Source organism: Eschrichtius robustus, chromosome 3, assembly GCF_028021215.1.
Source record: "Eschrichtius robustus isolate mEscRob2 chromosome 3, mEscRob2.pri, whole genome shotgun sequence".
Taxonomy (NCBI): Eukaryota; Metazoa; Chordata; class Mammalia; order Artiodactyla; family Eschrichtiidae; genus Eschrichtius; species Eschrichtius robustus.
The window spans coordinates 67,371,177-67,395,278 of record NC_090826.1 but is presented as its reverse complement, the minus strand read 5'-3'; the positions used below and the strand labels follow the sequence as shown (position 1 = coordinate 67,395,278).

General features: G+C 43.1%; 1 protein-coding gene across 2 annotated transcripts in view; it reads right to left on the bottom strand.

Annotated features, from left to right (window-relative positions):
- Nucleotides 1–1,285: 1,285 nt before the first annotated feature.
- ST6GALNAC5 (ST6 N-acetylgalactosaminide alpha-2,6-sialyltransferase 5) overlaps nucleotides 1,286–24,102 on the bottom strand; it is a 180,185-nt gene continuing 157,368 nt past the window's right edge. Inside the window, exons 3-5 of one of the 2 annotated variants that reach the window (XM_068538030.1) lie at nucleotides 20,391–20,800; nucleotides 13,434–13,541; nucleotides 1,286–1,517 (exon numbers count right to left, since the gene is read on the bottom strand). In XM_068538030.1, coding sequence (XP_068394131.1) covers nucleotides 1,286–1,517; nucleotides 13,434–13,541; nucleotides 20,391–20,800 — 750 coding nt within the window. Of the gene's footprint in view, nucleotides 1,518–13,433; nucleotides 13,542–20,390; nucleotides 20,801–24,102 lie in introns of those variants that run through there. The other variant, XM_068538032.1, reaches the window with a different exon arrangement.

Here is a 24,102-nt window from a genome sequence, read left to right as displayed (position 1 = left end):
CTCCACACAAACTCACAGAAATGCAGTTCCTTGCTCTTGTAGTCAGGGAATAGCATGAAAGATCCCCCCCGACCCTCAGAATAGCATGGAAGTTCTCTCTCTCTCTCTCTCTGGTGCAAGAAACACCAGAGAAGCAGGGGATGGATTTTGGCCAATGGGTTCCGTGGAGGAGGTATGTTTTTAACCACAAGAGGGGGATAGGTAGTAGGGGGATATAAAAGGCCCCCTAAAATAAGGCTCCTGCTACTGTGGGAGCCCCATCATTCCAAGTGCAAAGTCCTCATGTGGGTCAACAAGAGGCTCTTTGAGAGAATTTCAGATCTGGAATGAAACTTAAGAGGTCCGCTGGTACAGTGATATCATTCTGCAGAAGAGGAAACTAGGGCTTTAGTGAAGTAACCTACATCAATGATTACTAAAGCAAACTGTCTTTAAGTTTCTCTTGTTGGTATCTTTTTTGTTTGAACGATGCAGTTTTTGGTTTTCAATGTTGTCATTTGGAGCATTTCTGCATATTGGAAAATGTCATAGCTGTTCTTGAAGCCTGAGGGTTCAAAAAATGCAACACAACATTTCCAAGCCAAATACCGTCGCATGCTAACGATGAGCACTGGGAACACGGCAACTCACCTCCCAGTTCCGGGCCTTTTCCAACCATCATTCAGGATTAAAGAATTAGGAAGGATAAATTACCACATAATCAGAATCTATAAAAATACTGGCCGAGAACACACTAAAAAAACTCTCAATAAATAAATATTGGGCATTTGCTTATGAAAGTCAGTGAAGATGTACTCTTCAGAAATCATGCCCATACTTTCAGGCTGCTTTTTACAAATCACACATACAGAGTCCAACAAATGACAAAGGTTCAGGTTAGGATACAAGTTGATAGAAAAATGACTTTTGACGTGGTATTTCTACAAAGGAATACAACTAATGTTGAGTTCCTAATGTCTCAGTTTCGAAGGCAATACTTAAAGAGATCCAAAATGTTTTTAGCCATGGCAACGTCATTTAAATGAGAGTTCGGCCCCTATGGTAACCCCTTTTGAAAGGGACGACACTCATTAGGATGTATTCATTCTGGAATTTTCCCTTACAAACCAACTGCACTGCTGTGTAGTCATGCCTCAGAGGCACCTGTACATGGTACTTCTTGAGGACTGAAGCTACCCCGGTGACTAATTCTGTTCCTCTTTCATGTCTGGTGTTTCAGGAAGTTCAGTGGCCTGACGTCTGATACAGTGGGTTCTTGGGATTTCCATCTGGCCACACACATTCCTCAGAACACAGGTTTATTCTCGGGATGACTTATAGCAAGTGATTCTGGTTTCCAGTCTGGTTGAAAAAAGTGAATATTGAATGTCCGTGCCCAGTTCTTAAAGACTCGTTTCTCTGTGATAAAGCGGTGGTGACTCCCCTTCCGTCCTCGCTCGTGGGAGAGGTACATCGTACATTCATCAGGTCCAAAAGGTTCGTAATAGTGATAAGGTACTGAAGGGTGATTGGGATCCCTGTAGGAGGAAAACGAGATAACTGATTAAAGAAAAAAAAAAAAAAATTCCTTTCACAGATTTAGGTAAGATGTTATCTTTAATAAGCTGATAAGCACAAACCATACTTTCAAGTTAAATGAATTCAACAAACGGTTTTGCTGATGTTTAAGCAATATGCACGTGAAGAGGATCTGAGGCTGTGAAATAAACTCAGCGACCATCATTATCAAACAGCAAGATTAAACGTGAGCCCGTAGGAGGTTCAGGCTTTTGGGATTTGGAAACTACGTAGTCCTAAGAGCCAGCTATAGTTATGATTTCCACTCTTGCCCCACGCAGTCTGTTTAGCACAAACAGCTATGAAGATATTTACAAAACAAAAACACATCCTCCTCCTTCCCCACCCCCGCCCCACACCAAACCCTCCAGGGGCTTCCACTTACACTAAGAGCCTGGCCTACAGGGTGTTCCGTGATCTGGCTCCTCTCCAGAGCCTTCTCCTAACCCACTTGACCTTGTCTGCTATGCTCCCACCTTACTGGCCTCTCTGGTGGTCATCTCGACCAAGCTCGTCCCTAGCCTGAGGCCTTGGCTCTTGAGGGCAAGTCACCTGGCTGGAACGCTCTCCCACCAGCTCACTCCTTCTCACTGCTGGGGATCGATTCAAATGTATCCTCCTCGGAGAGGGCTTACCTGATGCCTGCCCCTTCTCTCTATCTCACTTGCATTTATTTTCCTTGTGGCATTAATCATTCTCTGAAACTGCTGTTGTTGTTTACTTGCTTATTATCTGTTCATGAGAGCAGGCCTTTGTCTTGTTCTTAGCAGGTGCTCAATAACTATTTTTTGAAGTTCTGTTGTTGAAAGAAATTTATATGGAGTTAGCAGCTAAACGGCAAGCCTCTAAAGACAACTCCTCCTCCAGGTATGGAAAGTGGATGATCCAAGTTTGATCGCACGGGAGAAACTCAGCAGGCACGACGCCACCATTTTTCTCTTGCTGTTTTAGACGGACAAGGTACTCAAACCTAGAGTCTCTACGTTGAGAAAGTCCAAATCTTCAACCCCTGCTGTGTAGCCCGAGAGTCTCCACATTTTTCGGTCTCTATATCCCTGTCTCCTCCTCAAAGGAGAAACACTGGCTCATTTCTTCAAGGTAATGTGAACAGGATTAACGTGGTGGTGGTGAGCGCTCTGATGTAGGGTTACTAAAATATCTCACCCCCAAAGAGGTCTGGTCTCAGACTGGGTTCCATTCTAGGCCAGTCCACCCCACCTCTTCTGTCTTGAAGTCTAAATGATAAGAGCAGTCAAGATATCCCAGCAGATAAACCTTCCTACCTTGACCTACACTCACCAAGCGGCCTTGTTGCAAGACTAAGCTCTTCTTGGTCTCTTCTTAGCGCTTCTCTTAAAAAGTGTCCCAGCTTCCTGCAAACCACCTTACAGCGCTTGATGCCCTGGGGTCCCCCTCCAGCACTCAGCTCTACTCTAAGTAGAGTAACTTGGTTTCCCAGAGATGCTCATCCTGCTAGATACCTATTCGTCTTCTTCAGAGGAGATCAATACACAAATGGCTTTTAGAGTAGCAACTTTTCTGGGGTCAAGGATCGGAAGTCTTTTATCAAGAGGGGTGTCGAGTTCATGGCTCTGAAGACAATAAACCTTTGAGCTTCCTCTCCTCTGAGGTTAAAGTTCTTCCAGGAAGAGAGATTTACTTTTGTCATGCAGCATTTAAACATTCCTCATCCTGGGTTGGATGCTGTGCTGAGTTAATAGTTTGCATCTCTATTATGCCTGTCTCAGAAGTATCTCTGTGTTCTATAGTGAGACATCAGATTCCGTCCTGTCCGGTTATTATAGAGTTTGCTTATTTACTTGCCCTAGAAATTGAAACCCCTTAAAATTTTAACAGAAGGTGTTTTCAATATGGAAAGTGCACGGTAGGAAAAATTCAAGTTGGAATGGACCACTATGAAGAAAAAAAAATTAAAAAAGAGAAATAGAAATTTGTGAGACAAGTCTCCCCAGATTCATATGGCATAATTTGGGGAATCGTGCTAAATTCATGTTGCCCTGGTAAACTTGGGGTTAAGCTTTCATTCCAGTACGGATCAGGTTTTAAATCTGATTCATCTAAGTTTTGGACATAGTATTGGCATCAATCTGACTAAAGAGTCAATCCTGTTTCTAAAAATATCATGAGATTGATTTGGCACCTAGGCATAGAGGGAAATTGGAAACCAGCTAAAGGATGCTATAGGATCAATTTCCTTATTCAGGAAGACCATCTCCTTGAATGAAAATGTATCTGGCTCCACACTGATCTCCTAAAGGGAGAATTAAATTTACATATTTGGTTCTTATGGTTTCAAAGGTGTCCAAATAACTGAGGGTTGTCTCCATGCTTTAAAACTTTGTCCAAATGGCAGAAAAGGGCTTGATGGGACTTAGAAGGCAGAGCCGAAGCAACTGCAGGAACAACTCTCCTGTAGGTTGTCAGCCTGCCATCAGGTGTCATCCACTGTGCCGTTCAGAAAGCCCTTCCTTCAGAAAGTTCAAGGTTATAATTCTTTAAGCCTTTTTTCCCAAGCCTGACTTTCTAAAGGCTGCCATAGTTTTTTTTTCCCTCCACCTGATCCAAATGAAAACAGCAGTAAAAATCAGCAGACTTTCCACATCAGGTGGCTACTATTGTAAAAGGAGGATTCTGGAGCTCAGGTTGCTGTCTGGGGTCAGGGGGTGCTCAGGGAGTGAAGGTGCAGGGGTGCGGGCTGTGCGGGCATGATAATCACAGAGCCAGTTCCCTAAGCAGCAGCAGCCTGTCATCAGCCCTCCAGGGGCCAGTGGGAGAACAAATCCTGCAGAATAATGTGAAGAAGGATTGCTTTGTCTCTATAGAGAAAGCAGGTGGGGAGAATGAAAGAACTACCATGTAGTGCACAGGTATTAAAGAAATACCACTGCCTATGTTCCACCTCCATAGAGTCTGGTTTAATTGATTTGGAGAGGGTCCCAGGCATAGGTATTTTAAAAAGTGCCTTAGGTTTGAGTATCAAAATCAATAATGGCAGTATTGGATTATAAGTCCCATAAAATAAAACAGAATAAATATCCATGAGTATCCATGATGATTTCAATAAATTACTGAATAAATAAATAAATGAAATACAGAATAATTCCAATTAATAATCTAGAAAGAATGAGGGAATAGAAAATCACCATTAGAACAATGCAGTAATTGTTGCAGGCAAGATGCACAGATGAATGGAATATGAGAGAGGAAGAACATGAGGAGAAATAGGTTATTTGCACAAAGTCCCCCCAATGTATTTATTAATGATAGAGGGAAAAATTGTAACTTTACAATGAGTAAACCTGGCAGACACCACCTTCACCAAGTGACCAAGGTTAACATCGCCAGTAATAAGACATTTTGACATCATGTACCTCTTGATATGAAATGCTACTGCTTCTGTGGTAGCCGTCTCAGTAATGTATAACCTCAATCTAATAATTAGAAACTATCACACAAATCCAAAGTGATGGACATCCTACAATCACCAGAATTCTTCAAATGTGTCGGAGTCATGAAAGATAAGGAAAGACTGAGGAACTGTCACAGACTGGAGGAGACTAATGAGACATGATAAGAAAATGCAAAGGGATCCTGGATTGGGTTCTGCAGGAGAAAAATGACATCAGTAGGAAAAATGGTGAAACGTGGATAAAGTTTGAAATTTATTTAAGAGTATTGTACCGGTGTTAATTTCTTAGTTTTGATAATTTTGATAATTGGACCAAAATGGTAACATTAGGGGAAGCTGGGTGAAGGGTATACAGGAACTCTCTGTACAATCTTTGCAACTTTTTCTGTAAGTCTAAAACTTTTTCGAAACAAAACAATTTAAAAAGGTAATAATGTTATAAAGTTCTGTAGGAGAGTCTAATATGCAGCCAGGTTTAAGAAGGCTGATTTAGTTAAATACCTGCTAAGCCTCAGTGCTTAGCTTATGTTATCTCCTTCATTCTCCATCAGGCGTCTAAGGTTAAGTATCACTACGCCATGTGATGGGTGAGTATCCGGCACCCAGGGTGCGAATCGGGCACCCAGGGTGAGAGTCCTATGCCTGGTTTAAGCACACAGCCTCACTCATGGGCCATCCAAGATTCTAGACTTGACTCACATAGTGCTCAGTACTCCACATAGACTAACATTTAATCATCACGTCGCCCCAGTGAGAGAGGTACTGTTATTACCTCTGTTTTACAAATGAGAAAACTCATACCCAGAGAAATTGAAGAAGTTTCAGGGCCCAGATCTGAACCAAAGCTGTACTCTTAAGAGTGAGGCTCTGTGTCTTGGAAAAATTCCTGTGCCACCAGGTGGCTGTCTGCACTAATGGCACCCCAGGTTCCCATTGGGTTGGCACCACATGGTTGAGAGCAACTCTGTCCTTGCTGCATTCTCCCAAGCACCCACCTACAGAGGTGCCCCGTGCCTGGTGGGCACTGTGCAGCGGGTCAGGGTGCGAAGCACAGGCCTCATGCTCAGTTACAATTCTGCCCACTGATATCTTATCTATGGCAGCAGGAGCTGGTAACGTGCCATTTTATATCTTCTAAAGCTAAGCTGTGCAATTGGAAAGAAACCTTGTATCATTAACAGGTAAGGGTGGATATTTCCATTTCTGGGTATGATCTAGGTTGACCCTGACCTCCCAATTTGGGCTGGACGATCTAGAAGGCTAAAAAAGATCCTGATGAAAGAATGGTGCTTTTGCCTCTCTTTAGAGCTCTCAGATACTCTCTCCAAACACACTGTTATTCTTGGCATGGTATACAGTACCATATAGCAGGTAGTCAGGAACTGTTTGAGGAATAGTGTTGAATCAGTAGCTGTCAAGTACCTCGGTTGTTCTGAAATTGGCTTGCACTGGGGGCCTTGGGGACATTATGGAGCATTCAGAAGAAAATGTTCCCCTAACAGGCCTTCCTACACAGCTGCTTCAGGCCTGGGAGGCCCCATGAACCACCTTTATTCTGTTGCCTCCATTTCTTGTTTTTACAGCCTCTTTTGGGAGGAAACTGCCACACACCTTGGAAGCCAGTGAAATAATGCTTGTGTTTCTGGGGCACAAAAAATGACGAGAGCCTGCAGCTGTCCACCCGTCATGGGTCAAAGGCCCAAGTGAGTTGCCTGAACCCCATATCCACACCCAACCACTCAGGCACCTCACGTGGTGCCATAACATCCCATAACAGATGCATTGTACCCATGGGAGAGAGGAAGGTAATGAAAACACCCAGTGACCAGTAAGTTGGTCAAATTATAGCAAAGACAGAAGAAGAAATTATGGCAAAGTTAAGCATCTATGAAAAAAAAAAAGTACAACAATGTTTTTTAAGTTCACTGCATAAAATGTGAACCACGTGGATGCATTATATTCCATACCTGTCCTCTGTAAGCATCTGACTCTACAGGGTGGACTGTTGCCAAGTAGGAACTTGCCCTGTTATGCTGGCAGCTTTATTAATGTTCACTAGCTAATAACTCTAGCAGAATCAACTCTCTGATATTCACGATACCTTTGAGATGTCCTTCACATTATGGATAAGATATTAATTTAGTTCCATGACAGTGATCGCTCTGAGTCGTTACTCTGCTAATTAATACTCAAGAAATGATGGGTAACAGAAAGTTGTAAACTTGGTAATGTGTTAAGTATGACCAGAAATAAGACAGTTAGGTAGAATTTAAATGCTTGGCCCATTATTATCACAAATAATTTACAATGGAAAATGAGTTTAAAAATACTCACCATCACTTAGTTTGGAAAGCAATGACAACAGAGCTTTTTCATTGCAATTTATAGTCCATCTAGAGAGAATGGATTTGGCTTCCCATATGGATACGGCATGATTTAAAGGCCTATGGCCCCATAATAATATATTTTGAGGCTGTCTCTGGTGTGACACGACATTAATTTTCTCTGGCTTTCTGAACACCGATGAGCCCGGAGTCCAGTGATAGAGGCAGGATGGAGACTGATGCCTCGTGCCTGAGGACCCAGTGCTGGCCTTGGCTGGGAATGATACAGGTGGCCACCAGTGACTTCTTTGGACCCTTGAAATCGGAACTTGCCACTGGCTAATTATACTCTTCCCTCACCTGGCACTTTTGATCTTGGAATAAATATAGAATCAGTCTCCTAAACACCGTCAAGGAAAGGAAGGTTTTTATTTATTCACTGAGTTAATCAATACTGAATACATACTATGTGCCAGACACAATGGCAAGAGCTAGAGACACAAACGTGGCTTGAGATAGGACCCCTTCCCTTGAGGAGATTACAGGCTGATGAAAGAGATGGACATGTCACTCAGTGAGCTGAGGCAGAGGGGGAGGTGGCAGAGGCCCCAGTAGGGGCCCAGGTGGGGTCTGACTCAGATAGGAAGGCAAGGAAAGCTTGGAGGAGGAGGACCTCCAAAGCAGTGGAGGGAGGGGTTAAGAGTTTTGGCTCTTGAGCCCTGAAGACCTGAATTCAAATCCCAGCTCCATCACTTACCTGCCCCACGACTTTGGCCAGCTGTTTCATGTCCTAAAGCTTCGTATGTAAAATGGCGATAATAATAATGTTTATCTCCTGGGATGATCATAAAGGTTCCATGAAATGGCACCTGTACTCGTACTCAGCACACCACCAGCATGTGGTATGTGCAGAAAAAATATCAGCCATTAATATTACGGTGAAGAAGCGGTAGTGATCAGCCAGATCAAGAAGGAGGGGATGGATGATCCGAGATGAGGGCGAAGGGGCAGGTGTGTGCAGGGTGAGCTCCTTCTTAAGTTCCTCAGTATGGCTAAAGCAAGTCTGTGAGTAGAGGAGATGAGACTAAGGTGGCTGCAGAGGTCAGGTCCTGAGGGCTTGTGTGCTAAGCTAGGGAGTGTGAACTTTCTTCTAAAAGCTGTGGGGACCTATGGAGGGGTTTAAGTGATATAGAGTCACACTTGCGGTTTATCCAACAGCACAGTGGTGTTTGGAGAGGAAAGAGAAAGACCAGAGTTGGAGAGAGCGGTCAGGAGGCTACTGCGGCACCAGATTAAGGAGGAAATGGTTGCACGCCAGTCACGTGACTTTTAGTCAGTGTTAGATTCTGCCAGGTTTCGAATAACATGTCCTTCATCTGCCACCATGGCCACTTATACGTTCACTGTTTCCATTTGTGGTTTTAAATATGAACGTGGGGTTATTCGTCTCTCTAAGGAGTCCATGTGCTTAGTAGTTTAGAGGCTACTGGAAATCTTCTTGCCAATGAATGATTCCTGGAAGTAAGTCAGGCCCTTTGGGTGGGAGGGATGATAAGGCCAGACGTCCAGGAGAGCTGGATGGAAAATGACAGCTCCAGGCTTGTAGGAGTGAACCCACCCACACGTCTTAGAAGTCAGGCACTCATGGATTGCTCAGCTGTCTGCTCCCAGGATATAATTTAGTCCCCTACTCCCTGTCCTACTCTACCTCCCTATATGTTCCAGCATATAGCAGCTGACATTCCCTTTGGGTCACTGCCACGCTAAGCTGATGGAAATGACTGCAGAAGTAGTCCGGTGTTTGGTCCTTCTGTGCCTTGGTTTCCTTGGCAAGGAGAAGGTGATGACTCTATTCTCCTTAAAAGTGTGTGAGAGTGTGATTTAGATTGGAAAGCGGCATCACCGTATCTTGGACCAGAGGTCGTCAAGGCTGTCAATGTTCTTATTTGCCATGGGACCCTTTGTGATATGAGAGCCCATAGGTAAAACAGAGAGAAGTTCATCTGCTGCCGATGAAGTGGGGCAGGAGGCAGCCATGTTCTTTCAGCTTAGCTCCTTGCCCTTGTTCCACCGGATCGGGTCAGGAGGACGCCGGAGCTGGATGTTTCAATAAAGCCCTGCAGGTCAGAGACTACTGACAGGCAGAACGTGAATATTTTCTCCCACAGGAACCTTGGGAACCTTCTGTCCCTCATGACTGAATTGTGTCCAAGTGACACGCAGGAGACCAAAGGCAGGAACCCTGTCTCATTCATCTTTGATTATGTCACTAAGTGCCCAACACAAGTTAGGTGAATGAATCAAAGTCTCTGTGATTTGTTTAGTAAATGACTTCTTTTGAGGGTCCTAGTTGTATCTCAAAGTCTGGAAAGGTTAATTTACCCAAAAAGAGCAGTTGGCTCTCCTTTGGTTTGCTGAACTCTGGCCCCATGTGCCTAACTCTTCCTTCCAGTGAGAAACTGGGCATAAAGAAGCCACAGAATGGGGGGGGGGGTCTGCTGTAAGCAGCCCGCGGGGTGTCCTGCAAGGAGCTGGAGGGAAAGTGGGACCCAATTCTCATGGGAGCCTTTCGTGTCCTTGGCCCTCCCTGCCAACCAAGCACCGTTCATTAGTGCTCACCAGACAGCTCCTTAAGATGTGCTCATGGGTGCACACCTGCAGATGAGTGAGCCCTTTCCCCTCGTAAATTTATCCATGCTTAACGTACACCAGCACTGTGCCAAGCATTCCTCATCTATTATGTCATGGAATTATCATATAACCCCGTGAGCTAAGTACTAATGTCATCATCATCTGCAGACATGGAAACTACGGCTTCTGAGACGGTCATTAAGTAACCTGCCCACGGTGACTAAGGCTCAGTGAGGTTGAATAACTTTCTCAAGGTCACACAGCTTCTGACCTTGAGAAATATGGCTTATTTTCGGTCATATAAACACCCTTTGACTACAGCACGAGAGAGAGGACAGGGCCATTCATTCACTCGGTATGTACGGAGCACCTGCTATAGGCCAGGACGGTACCGATCTACTGTCCTGTGCACCATGGCTCCAACAGTGATCCCAACAAACAAAAAAGTCTCTGCCCTCGAGGTGTTTATGTTCTGGTGGACTCAACCAGCGTGAGGTCTGTCATCTCACAAAAGCTTCCCTACCACTTTTGGCCCCAGTGATATCTTATCTCCCTAAGTCCTACAGCTCGTGACACACGTACCCTGCTGCCCTTAGAGTTCTTAGCTTCTTTCAAGATCAAGACAAAGGGGGAATGATCAGACTAGTAGCTGGATTAACTTATAAGTTGCTTTTTCCTTTTCTGGTGGTGATACTGTTTGCAAGAGTCATTGTGACTCCAAGTGGCTTTGCTGTGCTTGTTAGATTTCTATGTGGGTAAGACTTATCGTAAGCCTCCAGGAAGCAAGAGCTGTGGCCTGTTCTTTGAACGCCCCCCAAAATTCTTGGTACCTTTCAGGGCAATTCTCAAGGGCTTAGGATAATATTAATAATTATTTTATATATTTTATGTATAATATTAAAGTATTAGTAATACTAATGTTTTTAATAATCTTTCCTGAGCACTAGCTGTGTGCTGGGCACTGTGTCAAACGTTCTACAGCCATGATCTCATTTACTCCTCACCATGACCTGTTTGCTTTTATCATTATTTTCTTATGCCCATTTTGCAGATGAGGACAGCAAGATTCAAGGTCACCGGCAGGAACTGGGTGCCTGGTGGTTCAGCCCATGTGTCCTAGACGTGAAGACGAAAGGCACCTGGGAATCAGTCTGGGCTGCTCCTCTCTTTCCCTTCTTATCCTTCCTAAGCAGGCATCAGGACTGAAGAGGATGCTGTCACCAGCCTAACCCTCTGCACCAGAGGACACCCAGCACACTTCTTCACTTTCTCTGATAGGACACTGGGGGTGGGGATCCTTCTGATGAGTTCTTGCCGAAAGCGTCTTATGAGAACAACTGTTGAACCTGTGGGATGGTGGCTGAGGAACAGAAATTCAGAGCGGCTCCCAACATACGGCGCACGGACAGTATCTTGACTTCCTTGCTAGTGTCATTGTATAAATTGTTCCCATCCTAAGTGCACCAAGCCGTGATGAACTAACTCTGAGTAAGAGAAATGACAGGTTAACTTGCCTTTCATTTGTTTTCCATAGTAAGTGCAATATTTCCTTGAACACTTTAAGTCATTAACATTTCAATTTATTCATGCCCTTTTTCTCCGGTGCCCTAATGGCAATATTACATAATTATATCTGCCGTCTAACCATCAGCTTTGATGGCTCTTTGCATGCCCAAAGGGGCCACTGCCACTGCCTTTGTTAGCCTGTTGGTTTGAGGAGGCAGTTTGCTTTTTTACACCATCTTACCTACTTTTTTTGCACAGAGGTTGTCAAAGGGGAAAGCAAGGCCAGTGCATTAAGTGATGAGGAACTGGGTGAGGATCCAGGCTCACTCTGGCCATGTACTAGGCGCTGTTCCAAGCACTTTATATGTATTCCCTTATTTAATCCACCTCCAACCCTCTGAGGCAGAGTCTATTATTATCATCACATCCACTTCTAATGGCGAGGAAGTTGAGACACAGAGAGAATGAGCGACCTACTCAAGGTCGCACTAGGTTAGTAAGTGGCAGGGCTGGGCTTTGAACCTGTGCCGTCTGGGTCCAGACTCCACCCCCTTCCTTACTACATTATGTCTTCCCTGGGGATGCATGAGTCCAGGCAGATTTCAAAGGTCTGCTCTGCCCACCCCTTTCCTTCTCCCCTGTGACCTGACTCTCACATATAAACTAGTACTGCTGCTGTGTGGTCTTTGGGTTAAAAAGGGTGGGAGAAAAGTGGCAAAGTGATAACGGCACAATTAAGTATGCTTCAGCATTCTTGCATCAAACCTCCAAATGGTAGATTTTGCCTGAAGGCCCACGGCCTTTGAGAAGTTGTTAGGTTTGAAACACATGAAAGTATAAGCAAGCGTAAATTTTAATGAACAAGTTTAAAATGCCCTCCCACCCCAGATCTTACCATTTGAAGATCATGACTGAGGCCATGTGCAGGTCAGCAGGCATGCTTGAAAACTAGGAAACTTTCTGATTTTATTGGCATCACTCCTTTAGGTTACAGGTGAATTTCAACCGGCCTTCCACAAATCAGGCCCTGGATATTTCTCAGTGTGTCTGTTAGTACACACCGAACTCTACCTGGGCACATGCCAGGAGGTAACTTAAGGTAGCAACAGAGATGTATGTGTGTTCCCTTTAAAGCGATACATCAAAATAATTATGCCTGTGCTTTTGGTCTTAGAAACACAAACCGAGGCTACTGATGTGGAAAGGGAAAGAGACTAAGAGGAATATTTTAATTTTGGAAAACAGGCCTTACCGTCAAAGAAATTGCCCTCTTTAATTCATTAAAAATTACCACATTCCTTTCAAATGAGAATAAAACTAACATTTCTTTTTTTTTAAAATTAATGAATTAATGAATTTATTTATTTTGGGCTGTGTTGGGTCTTTGTTGCTGCGCACGGGCTTTCTCTAGTTGTGGTGAGCGGGGGCTACTCTTCATTGCAGTGTGCGGGCTTCTCATCGCGGTGGCTTCTCTTGTTGCGGAGCACGGGCTCTAGGCACGCGGGCTTCAGTAGTTGCGGCTTGCAGGCTCTAGAGCTCAAGCTCAGTAGTTGTGGCTCGCAGGCTTAGTTCTCCGCGGCATGTGGGATCTTCCTAGACCAGGGATTGAACCCGTGTCCCCTGCATTGGCAGGTGGATTCTTAACCACTGTGCCACCAGGCAAGTCCCCAAAACTAATATTTCTTAATGCTTGTTCATTGTTAATATTATGCCAATTACTGCATTACTTTTGGTTGATAAATATTCAGAGGATAAATGAAGCCCACAAGATGGATTAATTCTCCAGCAGTACAAACAAAAACTTTCAATATTTTATATCACATAATTAAATGCTGTTTGTTGTTTCTAGAACCAGGACTTGGGACATGTTAATTAATTGCTTCAAGAAGACAGGAAGACATGTTTCATGGTTGATAGTTGGAATCAGACATTTATAAACACTGCACAACACTGCTGATGAATTACATTTGCAGAATAAATCCTACCTGCAGAAGTCTGGGGGCACCATGCCATAAACATGGATCCTGTCACAGAGCTCCAGGGCAATGGTCATTGTGAACCAGCCAGTGCTGAGCCAAGTGTTGGAGATCTTCCTGGAAGGAACAGCAGTTAAGTCTGCAAGCTGGTAAAATAATCATTATACCCACTCCATCTTAAATCTTTTCTGGAACAAGGCTGACTATAAACACACACACACTCTCTCTCCATTTGGTAAACTCTCTCTCTCTCTCTCTCTCTCTCTCTCTATCTGCACAAGCTGGAACTTTAGCAGATAGAAATCTGTTACTAATACCACCATATTCCATGATAATATGATAAATGATGTCAATGCGCCATCATGGTGGATTCTCAAGGGACTTCTACATAGTCAAAGATGATGATCAATGTTTCAATGTTTAAGTGCGAATTATTACCACTCAGTTTCTTGTAAGATGACAATCCTCGTGTGTCGACTCTTTATTAACTAGAATACCTGACTAGCTATAAGTATTCTTTTTTCTCCAAGCAGGGTGGATAACGAAGAGCTTATTAAATGTGAATAAACACACTTGTCTTTATCTATCAATTGATCAACTGATCGACCAAATGATCTTAGGGTAGAAGCTTGCCTTCAACTAGACTAATTAACACCAACATCTTGACTGAATGTCTTTCCTTAGAAGGAGTACATTCATTTGGGAATGGGCTAATGGCCAGAGGAAAAGGGACACAGGGATGCTTACGTTTAATTGAGCATTTGCTTTATTTTACCTCAGAACAGTCAAGAGCCCTGTGAAAATTTTTATTAAAAGACCAAAAATGGACAGAATTTAAGGAATAAATCGGTGGGTTCCAACATTCATTCATTTGCCCATTCAAACATCTGTATTGAGCCCTAACCACACACCAAGTCTAAGGGTAATCGTGGAGACACAACATCAAGGTCTAATTTGACTTGTGAGGATGACTCGGTCCACCAAGCTATGCTGCTGTGGATATTAATTTCAATTCTTCGGGGGTTGCTGCATTTACTTTTTTTTTTCAGTGCTTGTGGCATGCCTCATTAGCCAGTTTCAAACACCTTATCCCCAAGGTCAGACTGTCTGACTTTGCCCAGCCATAGCACCGTATGTGATGTGAATAAAAGAGTCGCAGGAAAGCTTTTCTACTTGCACTGCATAGCACCCCTCTTTGAAAAGGAAGAGTTTTTGTTAAGCAGTTTGCATTATTTCCATTTCACATAAGGAATAACAACCAAAAAAGGCATTTTAAGATGTCTTTTGTTTTGTCACATACCTAACAGGAATGGGTAATTTAGCCATTCCTGAGTCCGTGGCTTCAACTTTCTAGTTCTTAATTCCTTTACTCATTTTTATTTTCCATTCCATTGTATCTGGATCCAGTAATATCCCAGGAAGTACATTTAAAAAATTCTCAAGATGGAAATAGCATGGATTTGTATCTTACTAGTTTCTATTATTCACCAGCTAAATGACCTGAGGCAGGTTATTGCTGTTCTTTGAACCTTGATTTCTTATTTAGAAAGCAAGCATGGGAAGCTCTATCTTCTTGTGCTATTTTGAGGACTAAAGGAGAGAACATCATAAAAAGTTATCTAGTCTGGTGTGTTGATACATCAAGATCCCTTCCTCCCCTCTTGGTTGCTAGGTTGGAGCAAATGAAATAAATAATTCAACCATTACTCCCAGTGCTTTTTAGCGGACACAAAACAACTGATATCCTTCCAACACTGCTACTGGCTCTTGTGTAGGAGCCATCATCAGTAGTCAGGGCAGTACAGTAAGTCCCTTACATACGAACTTTCAAGTTGTGAACTTTCAAAGATGTGAACGTGCGTTTGCATGTCCAATCACATAAGTTAGTTCACGTGTCTGGCATACAAAGTCACATGCGTGCATCCTCTACAAGTGGTTGTGCTTTCGTGTACTTTACTGTAGAGTACTGTATAGAGTACAGTAGTACAGTATCTTTATTACAAGCCCAGGATGTCATCTATGATGAGGAAAAAAGAGCTACTACCCAGACATCACTGGATCTTTTTTTCAAGAGGGTAGATAGAATTGAATCCAGCAAGGGAATGGAACTTGTGCCATCAACATCAGGCGTGAGTGAAATTGCAGTTTGCCCTCTGTCTCCTATTGCTGACGATCCTTCAGCTCTACCATCTCCCACCTCCTCTCCCTCCTCCAGTCAGTAAGTCTTCTTGCATGTTCACTCGATGCCAGCTCCTGTATACCAGCTGTTGTACTGTACTACTGTACTTTTCAAGGTACGGCACTGTAAGATTAAAAACTTTATTTTTTGTGTTTGTTTTTTTATGTATTATTTGTGTGAAAAGTATTATAAATCTATTAGAGTACAGCACTATATAGCCGATTGTGTTAGTTGGGTACCTAGGCTAACTTTGTTGGACTTACGAACAAATTGGACTTATGAACACACTCTCAGAACGGAACTTGTTCATATGCAGGGGACTTACTGTAATTAGAAAATTCTGGAGCCTCCAGCCTACATAGGTATTAACAATCCCCCTTGTTTTTCACCAGGGCTATAAATTTGTAAGACCTTTGGGACTGAAGGAGGTGGGACAGAGCAGAGCTGACTGAATGGGGGAGGGGAAGAGAAGGCAGTGCCTTGCCTCAAGTTAGACCATGTCTTCACCAAGGCTGTGACCTTGAGATGGTAGGTTGTTCTAGGCTTCAACTGGGAGAGTGAATAACCGGAATGATGTGGCGCCCAGGAGGAGAATGACAGCTTACTTATACCCCCAGATTGCCGATCCAGGAATCACACTCATGTCCCCATGCTTTCGAGTTGTAGGAAACACTAAGAGGGCTTTTCCCAGGGGCAGAAACTTCCCTACAACTTTGGCTTTCTTTTGTGTGATGTAGTAGAAATCACAAGCCACAGCCTGAAATATAGGGGGATGTGACTCTACAGAAAAAGACTTAATGGGTAAAAATGGGGAGAATAAAAAGCGGAGGACGAAAGAAACTAAGGTGAACATTTCTTTAAAGTGCCACTTAAAATTCCCCGGACTTGCGAAATAATAGTCTTTTGGGATCACATGCTATAGAAATGCAACTGCTTTGTGCTGTCTTTCTAAAAAGATTCGAACTCTTTTTCCAACAAAGGAATATCTAGTGTTTTCACACTTAATCAGCTGTAATGAAGGAATATGAAGAGCTGTCATGTGCTTATTAGGGAAAATTATCAGATATTCTTTTATATGATGAAGTAACACACTGAGCTGATAATGCTATAGTACACACTAAATTACAATTAAAGGCCTTTCTGCTCCACCAGAATCTCATTTATAATCTCTATGGAAACATTCTTCCTGCAGTTATTTCATTTATACTTCTTTTATCTAATTATTATAATATTGGTTCTGAATCATATTTTCCTAATGTACCCTATTCAATTATAAAGTTATTTTCAGGTACAGTTACTTTCTAATATCAAAGAATACCACTTGGCCATCTATGTCATTTGTCATGCTTCTTAATTGCAGATTGTTCCTGAGCCATTTTTTTCTCCTCTTTTAAGTAGGGTGAAATTTCCATAAATCAAAATCTATTGAATTATCTCATTTCTTCAAAATATTAGCCTGAAATGAATGTCCTGATTATAAGATTGCAAAATTAGATATTCCATACTTTGTGTATCTTTAATCCATACCACTGTTTTGTTATGTTTCAGGAAAAGCATACAGAGGCAATACTGTTAGACCCTAAGTATTTTGTGTTTTAGTTTATAGAAATAGTTTTGTTCTGAGGGGCTGTTTCTGACTTTGTTCTTTAGCTTGGAGTAGACTGAAGATTAAGAATATGGACACATGAGAATATTGAGTCAATACAATATTAGCTTCTTTAAGACAGTTTCTTAAAGGTAAGAGGCACAAAGATTCTAAAAGTGGACAGTGTACTTTGGCATCCTACAAATCCATCAGTGTGATTCCCTGTGTGGCGACTGCGTGGATCCTAGTAGATGGATGAGAAGCCTGGTAGCCAGTCCATGAAATTTTATCTGTCTCTTACCATCTGGGCTCACTAAGGACACAGGCTTATTGAGCAAAAGGTTTTCACTGGTCAGAATTTAATGAATTTAGTGAGTGGGTTATGTCTTGATGTGAGATTGTTTCCTAAAGATGTAAGGATGTAAAGACTAGTCTCCAAGTTTTCAACTTAATCCCTTAAGAAGATCCAGAGCAATGTGTAAGTATCCTAAATAGCTAACACTGCAGCAGTGTTTCAGGACTACTTAAATTTAGCAAACAACCATTAAACTCAAAAGAGAGAAGTGTTTTCTATTGAAGAGAGTCTTTCTACTTATTTTGAATTTTCCAACCAGAAAAAATGAAACTGTAAATAACTTCCCTTATTCTCCTTCTCTTATAAAGTGCTCTCTTGGTTAAATAACTCATTCAAGTGAGCAACAGTCTCTTATTTGTGGTTTTTAAAGGACAGTAAGTGACTGGATTTCATGACAGCGTGTGATGACGACCAGGATCCCCCATGTGATCTACTGGCTGGGCTAACCATGGAGTCACCTGGGCTTCCAGGGAAGGAGGCCACAGTGCCAGTGGCCAGGTCTTCCTCTCCTCACTCCATCAGATGCCATGCCCACTTTTGCCTGGACCAGCCCTCAAATGGTCACAAGGTTTTAAGGATTTAAGAAGAAAGCTCTTCCCTGCAAAGAATTTGGGAATGATGGGCTTTGGTCTTTCTTTAAGACTCTGTTCTTCATAATGAGCTGCCTAAGCTAGCCAAAAGGATTTAGTACTTCACATTCTTTACTTGTCCTTTCTCTTTAGTTTTAAGATAAGAAATTGATGCAGGAACAGTTTTTGTAAGGGAGGGGGTAAATTACATCATTAAATGTGTATTAGTTATAAACATACGTGTTTTAGAATTAAGGAAATGAGGAAATTTAATTATTAGACTGGACCTACGAGGCCTAGTCACTATGCCCTTTTCACATGTGAGGTCACTGAAATGTTAGATATCTTGTCCAAGGCCATATAACTAGTGAGGGACAAAGAATTCTAACCCAGAGCTGTGTGTTTGGACTACACCACACTGCTCCTTTCAATTCCTATAGCTGCCCTTTTCTTCACCTAGATTTGGCCAGCTCCTCACCCTTTATCTCTGCTTCCTCTCTGGCTACTCCCCGCCAGCACCCCTGTTGCAGCCACAGGGACTCTTCTCCAACCCCCTGGAAGTCCTCTCACCTCCGAGCCCTTATACCCATAAGGATGTTTCTCTCTGCCCTTCTCAGGTTCTTCTTTACCTGGATAAATACTTATTGGCCTAGGTCTCAGCTTAAATGCACCTTTTGGAGAAAGTCTTTCCATCACACCCTCATCTTCTAGACCAGTGCTTTTCAAAAGATTTTGACCTATAGTCAGAAATACATTTTATATATGCTCACATGTATTGTACATGGTTTTCATTTCATTTTAGTTTTCTAAAGTGTGTAATTTAGTGTTTTTTAATATATTCACAGAATTGTGCTATCATCATCCCTATCTAATTCCAGGGCAATTTTATCACTTCAAAAGAAGACCCTGTGTATGTATATTTCTATGTATAAAACCGAAACAAATTTTATCCCATGAAATAATACTTTGCCTTACTTACTATAGGAGATGAATGCTGATATTGTCTGTTTTATTCCATTCTTTCCATTACATTAAAAAAAATCTTGCAGTGACTCAATACATACATTTCATGTTCCATTACTGAACTGTAAGCAACAGTTTGGTAAGCCTTGTCCTAGACTACGGCAGGTCTCTCTGTCCCACTGGTCATAGCACCGTTTTCTTCCCCTCACATGACCTAGCACACTGGCCGCTACTTGGTGAATATCTGCTGGCCCTGTTAAGACTATATTCTGGGAGGGCAGGGTCTAGATCTGCCTTATTTCTGACTGTGTATATCCCCAGTACCAGGTGCAGTGAAGTAGTAGGTACTCAATAAATATATGTTGACTGAATAAATATTTGCCTTTGAAAGAGAAAAATAACCCTATACACTTCTTTTTGGTTAGTGTTCACACAAGTAAAATAAAATGCAATAAACCTATTATCTTGCACTTACTACCAGTGTAAGGCAGGAGCAGTTGTTGCCTCATCCTCCAAAGTAGGGATTTGGCCCTGAATTATCTATATAAATGTCTCAGTGCTTCCTTTCACTTTGCCCTATAAATTCAGCTTCAGCAGTCCAGTCTCCAGGAGGACCCTACCGATGAGCTCTATAGATGGCATGAGCCGTGTGGTCACAACAAAAAGCGCTTAGCAAAAGCTTTTAGAAATAAAATAATGCCATTTGCAGCAACACGGATGGACCTAGAGATTATCATATCAAGTGAAGTAAGTCAGAGAAAGACAAATACCATATGATATCACGTATATGTGGAATCTAAAAAAATAATATGAATGAACTTATTTATAAAACAGAAACAGACTTACAGACTTAGGAAACAAACTTATGGTTACCAAAGGGGATAGCGGGGGAAAGAGATAAATTAGGAGTTTGGAATTAACTACTAGTATATATAAAATAGATAAATAACAAGGACCTAGTGTATAGCTCAGGGAACTATATTAAATATCTTGTAATAACCTACAGTAGAAAAGAATCTGAAAAAGAATATGTATATTATATATGTATGTGTATATATAATATATATAAAAATTATATCTCTATAACTGAATCACTTTGCTATACACCTGAAACTAACACAACACTGTAAATTATCTATACTTCAATTTTAAAAATGGTTAAAAATTAAATTAAAGAAAAAGAAGCTTAAGGAGATGAGCTTATCTGACATAAGCATAAAAAAAAAAAAAAGCTTTGCTTTTGTTGAATCAGCCAGCAAGGACATTTCCTCACCCTCCCCTGGACCCTGGCCACCCCCTGCCAGCGCCTCTGTACCTGTCTTTGCCGGTCTCGCGCTTGAAGAGCTCGTCAAACTGCAGCATCTTGTGGCGCGTGATCATGAAGGCCTTCAGCCGGGGCAGCACCTGGCTCAGGAGCTGCAGGTTGTTGTAGACCTGGCCCTTGCCGTCGCGCCGCATGTAGCTGCTGGGGCCCCAGAAGATGAACACGGTGCCCTGGCTGACGTTGAGCAGCTCGTGGCGGTTGCGGAGGATTCGCTGGAGGCTGGAATGCGCGATGACCCTCAGGCTGGTGCGATTGCCCACGTCGTGCCCGTAGCCGCGCGTAGGGGCGTCGTTCATGCGGATGACGCACTCGGTCTGGTCAATCCGGGGGCCTCGCAGGCTACGCAGCAGATGCCCCGAGCTCGTCACCAGGGCGCAGTCCCTGCAGTGCATTCTCAGGGGCTGCAAGGACGGGGAGAAGGACCCCCATCAGCGGCAACACTCGCTTGGCACCAGCAGGTCACTTCCCTGCCTCCGAGGGCTGCTATCTTCGCTCTTCTCCCTCCTATGCCAGAATACATCCCTTCTGCTATTACCTCATCCACCCCTACATTCTCTTCCAGACTGGTGACAGGGAGTACTGGACAACAGGGAAAGAGAGCCAGCTGTGACCTGTTGACCACTGGGCGCTGGGCTTTATTGATATTAATATATCAAATCGTCATATCAACCCAGCAAACTTGCTGTTACTGCCATTTTACAAATAATGATATCCTAGGCTCAGAGATGTTAAAAAAATCGCCCAAAGGTGGGTAACTAGCAAGTAATGAAGTCATGCTTTCAAACCCAGGTCTTTCTGAATCCAAGGTTACCCCCAAGTTGAAGAAAAGACTATACTACAATTTGCTGTGACACTAGTTTTAATGCTCTTAACTCACCTTATTGGAAGTTAAGCATGTATCAGTGTTCTTGGATGCTATACAAATATATTTATCCTAAATAGACATCGTCTGAGAATCACATGAGAAAAGACATGCAAATTGTGACCCCTCAGAAGCCATAATTTTGAAATGACAATTAGGATAGTTTCTCCCCTTTCAAGGGGAGAGGGAGAGAAATTGAGTCAGTCCATCTTCAAAAATGTAAAGAAAGCCTCAAGCTCATCCACTGTACTCGCGCCCTGTGGAAGCCCTGGCCCTGTGGTGCCCACCAGGGACAACGCCAATGACAGTGCTCATTTCAACATCCTGAACCAGTGATGTAATTTCTGAACACCTACATTCTTACAAATTAAACAGTTCCCTGTTCATGTTTAATGAGAAATATCTCTCAGTTGCTGCTTGAAGAAAATGTAATTAGGGCCGGAGGCCCAGGCCAGCAAGTGCACAAAAAAATGACAATCAAGAATGTTCTGAAGGACAGTTGCACTGTTAGATTTTCCCCAGAGCCTCTGCCCTTCCTCCCTGTTAACTTTGAACTGGACGCACTGGCTCCCCGCACAGTCTCAGAAAACTGGATCCAATTTAGTGCTGGGTATATACAGCCTTGTATTTACTCTTGGAGTTTCCTAAGCCATAGCTCTGTCTTCCGAACCAGACAGAGAGCACCGAGGGCGGTCACCTTCCCTCACTGCAGAGTGGCCAAGGGCACCCACACAGGATGGTCCAGGCTTGTCTACACTACCTGTTAGCTATGGGACCTTGGCAAGTCACTAACCTCTGCAAGTTTCAGTTTTCTCATTTTTAACTGAGGATAATTAATGCCCCATTCCACTTTGATAGAATTAAAATGTACACAGTGGTAGGTTGAGCCATTCAAAATTGCCAATATTTGACCTGCGAAAGTAGCAATTGCATGGGGTTGAACCCAGTCCTTACCATAGGACCTGGCACAGTGTCATTCATTAAGTGACGGCTGCTCTGGGGCTTTTCAGGCAGAGTGGAGCACATGGTAGGTACGCACCACATCAGTGTGTACTGATCGCTCTGGGTTGCTAATTGTCACATGGGCTTATGAAATGGCAATTCTACCACTGCAAATTCTCATCATTCATTTGACATCCAGTTACTCTTAGGTGACACATGTGCTGGGCAGCAAGAATGCAAATGGAATGGAAAAACAGAGCCCCTCAAAGTTTATACTTTACTGGGGGGCCGTAGGTCAGAGATGTGCAATGACATGTGACACAATGCGGGGCTGTGCCGCACTGTTAGTAAAGGGGGCTGTTTAGAGCACAGCAGGGCTGGGGGCACAAAGGAAAGAGTGGTCAACTTAGTTAATATTTCTGATGTTCTTTATGTGCCAGGCACTGTTCTGAGCTTTTTATATAGTTGAATTAATTCTTCAAATAAACCTATAAGAAAGATACTATATCATCACCCCTGTTTTACTAAGGAGAATATTGAGAGGTAGAAGAGGAACCCGGTTTGTTAGGGGTTGTTTGGGTTTTAGCATCCAAAGTTCTGTATCCTGGGAAACCTCTACTCATGTTAAAACATTCCTACAAAGATGACAGGGGCATCTGCAAATAGCATGTGACTAAATGATGATTAGGGTCAGGAGACCCAGGGTCTAAAGCAGACTTTATCACAAATTGGGTACTTAACTTTCTCACCCGTAAAACAGAGCGCCAACTAGACACTTGTGGCCAGATGATATTCATTTGTTCATTCATTTAACAGACACTTATTAAGCACTTAATACACCCCTGAGGTACAGTGTAACTCAGTCCGTTTGCTTAATAAGGTCACTTTGCAAGATTTCATTCCACTGGACCCTAAAGCCATTGGAACCTGCTTTTTCTCCTCAGATTCACCTAGAACTATTATCCTGAATTTTCCAGTTTGATTTATAATTTCAAGACATTGTGCTCATTTTTACTGGGCAAAAAATTCTAAAGAAAGGTTCCAGCATTTCTTTCCCCATAATTAATTATTCTGCTGTGATTCTCAGAGCATAGGCTGCTTGACGGGTGAAACTTGTAACACCTCTGGAGATTCCAAGGCCTCCTCTCTCCCCCTCCCCCCCCTCCTCCCCCCCCTCCCCTCTCTCTCTCCCCACTATGCCCATGTGAGGCCAGATGAACACCCTTTCAGGGAAGGCCAAGGTTCCTGACTGTGCCATACGGACCCTCTGTGCTTACTGGGAGACACCAGAACATGCTGGGGTCCACCCAGCCCCAGAAAGCCCTCCCTCATCAGTCCTGCCCACCTGCCTTAGCTCTGAGGTATTGATTACCTCAGGCACCAGCATTCTCTCTTTGAGTTGTACAGATGCACCAAACAATGCAAAAAAGATCTAAGTCTGAATTATGCCTTAAGTGCCTTTCGGTAAGTGGTGCCAAAAAAGTGACAATAGCTGTTCTAAACAATGTTACACTTCCTGCAGTTGAGAAGAGCATGTACCAAAGGCTGAATCACTTCCAAAGGCGGAAACGAAGTCTCTTTCCTGCATTCAGAGGGACTAAGGATATCTTGGGAGGCGGAAGGACTATACAACCTGTGGGACCCAGGTTCTTGGGATGTTACAGTCCCCTGAGACAGCCCTGCTCCTCCACATCGAAGTACCGTTATCACCCTGAGTGTCTTAATGATATGGGTGAAAATACGCATGCCTTGGTGAGTTAAGATTCCTGATGTAGTACTGAACACGTTCTTCCCTTAAACACTCAGATGCTGGGTTGATGAGTCACCCAGCGGAGCATGGGAAGGTGAACTTGGGGCTCTGCCAGCAGGCCAGGGAGATAAAACTCCACCGAGGACAGG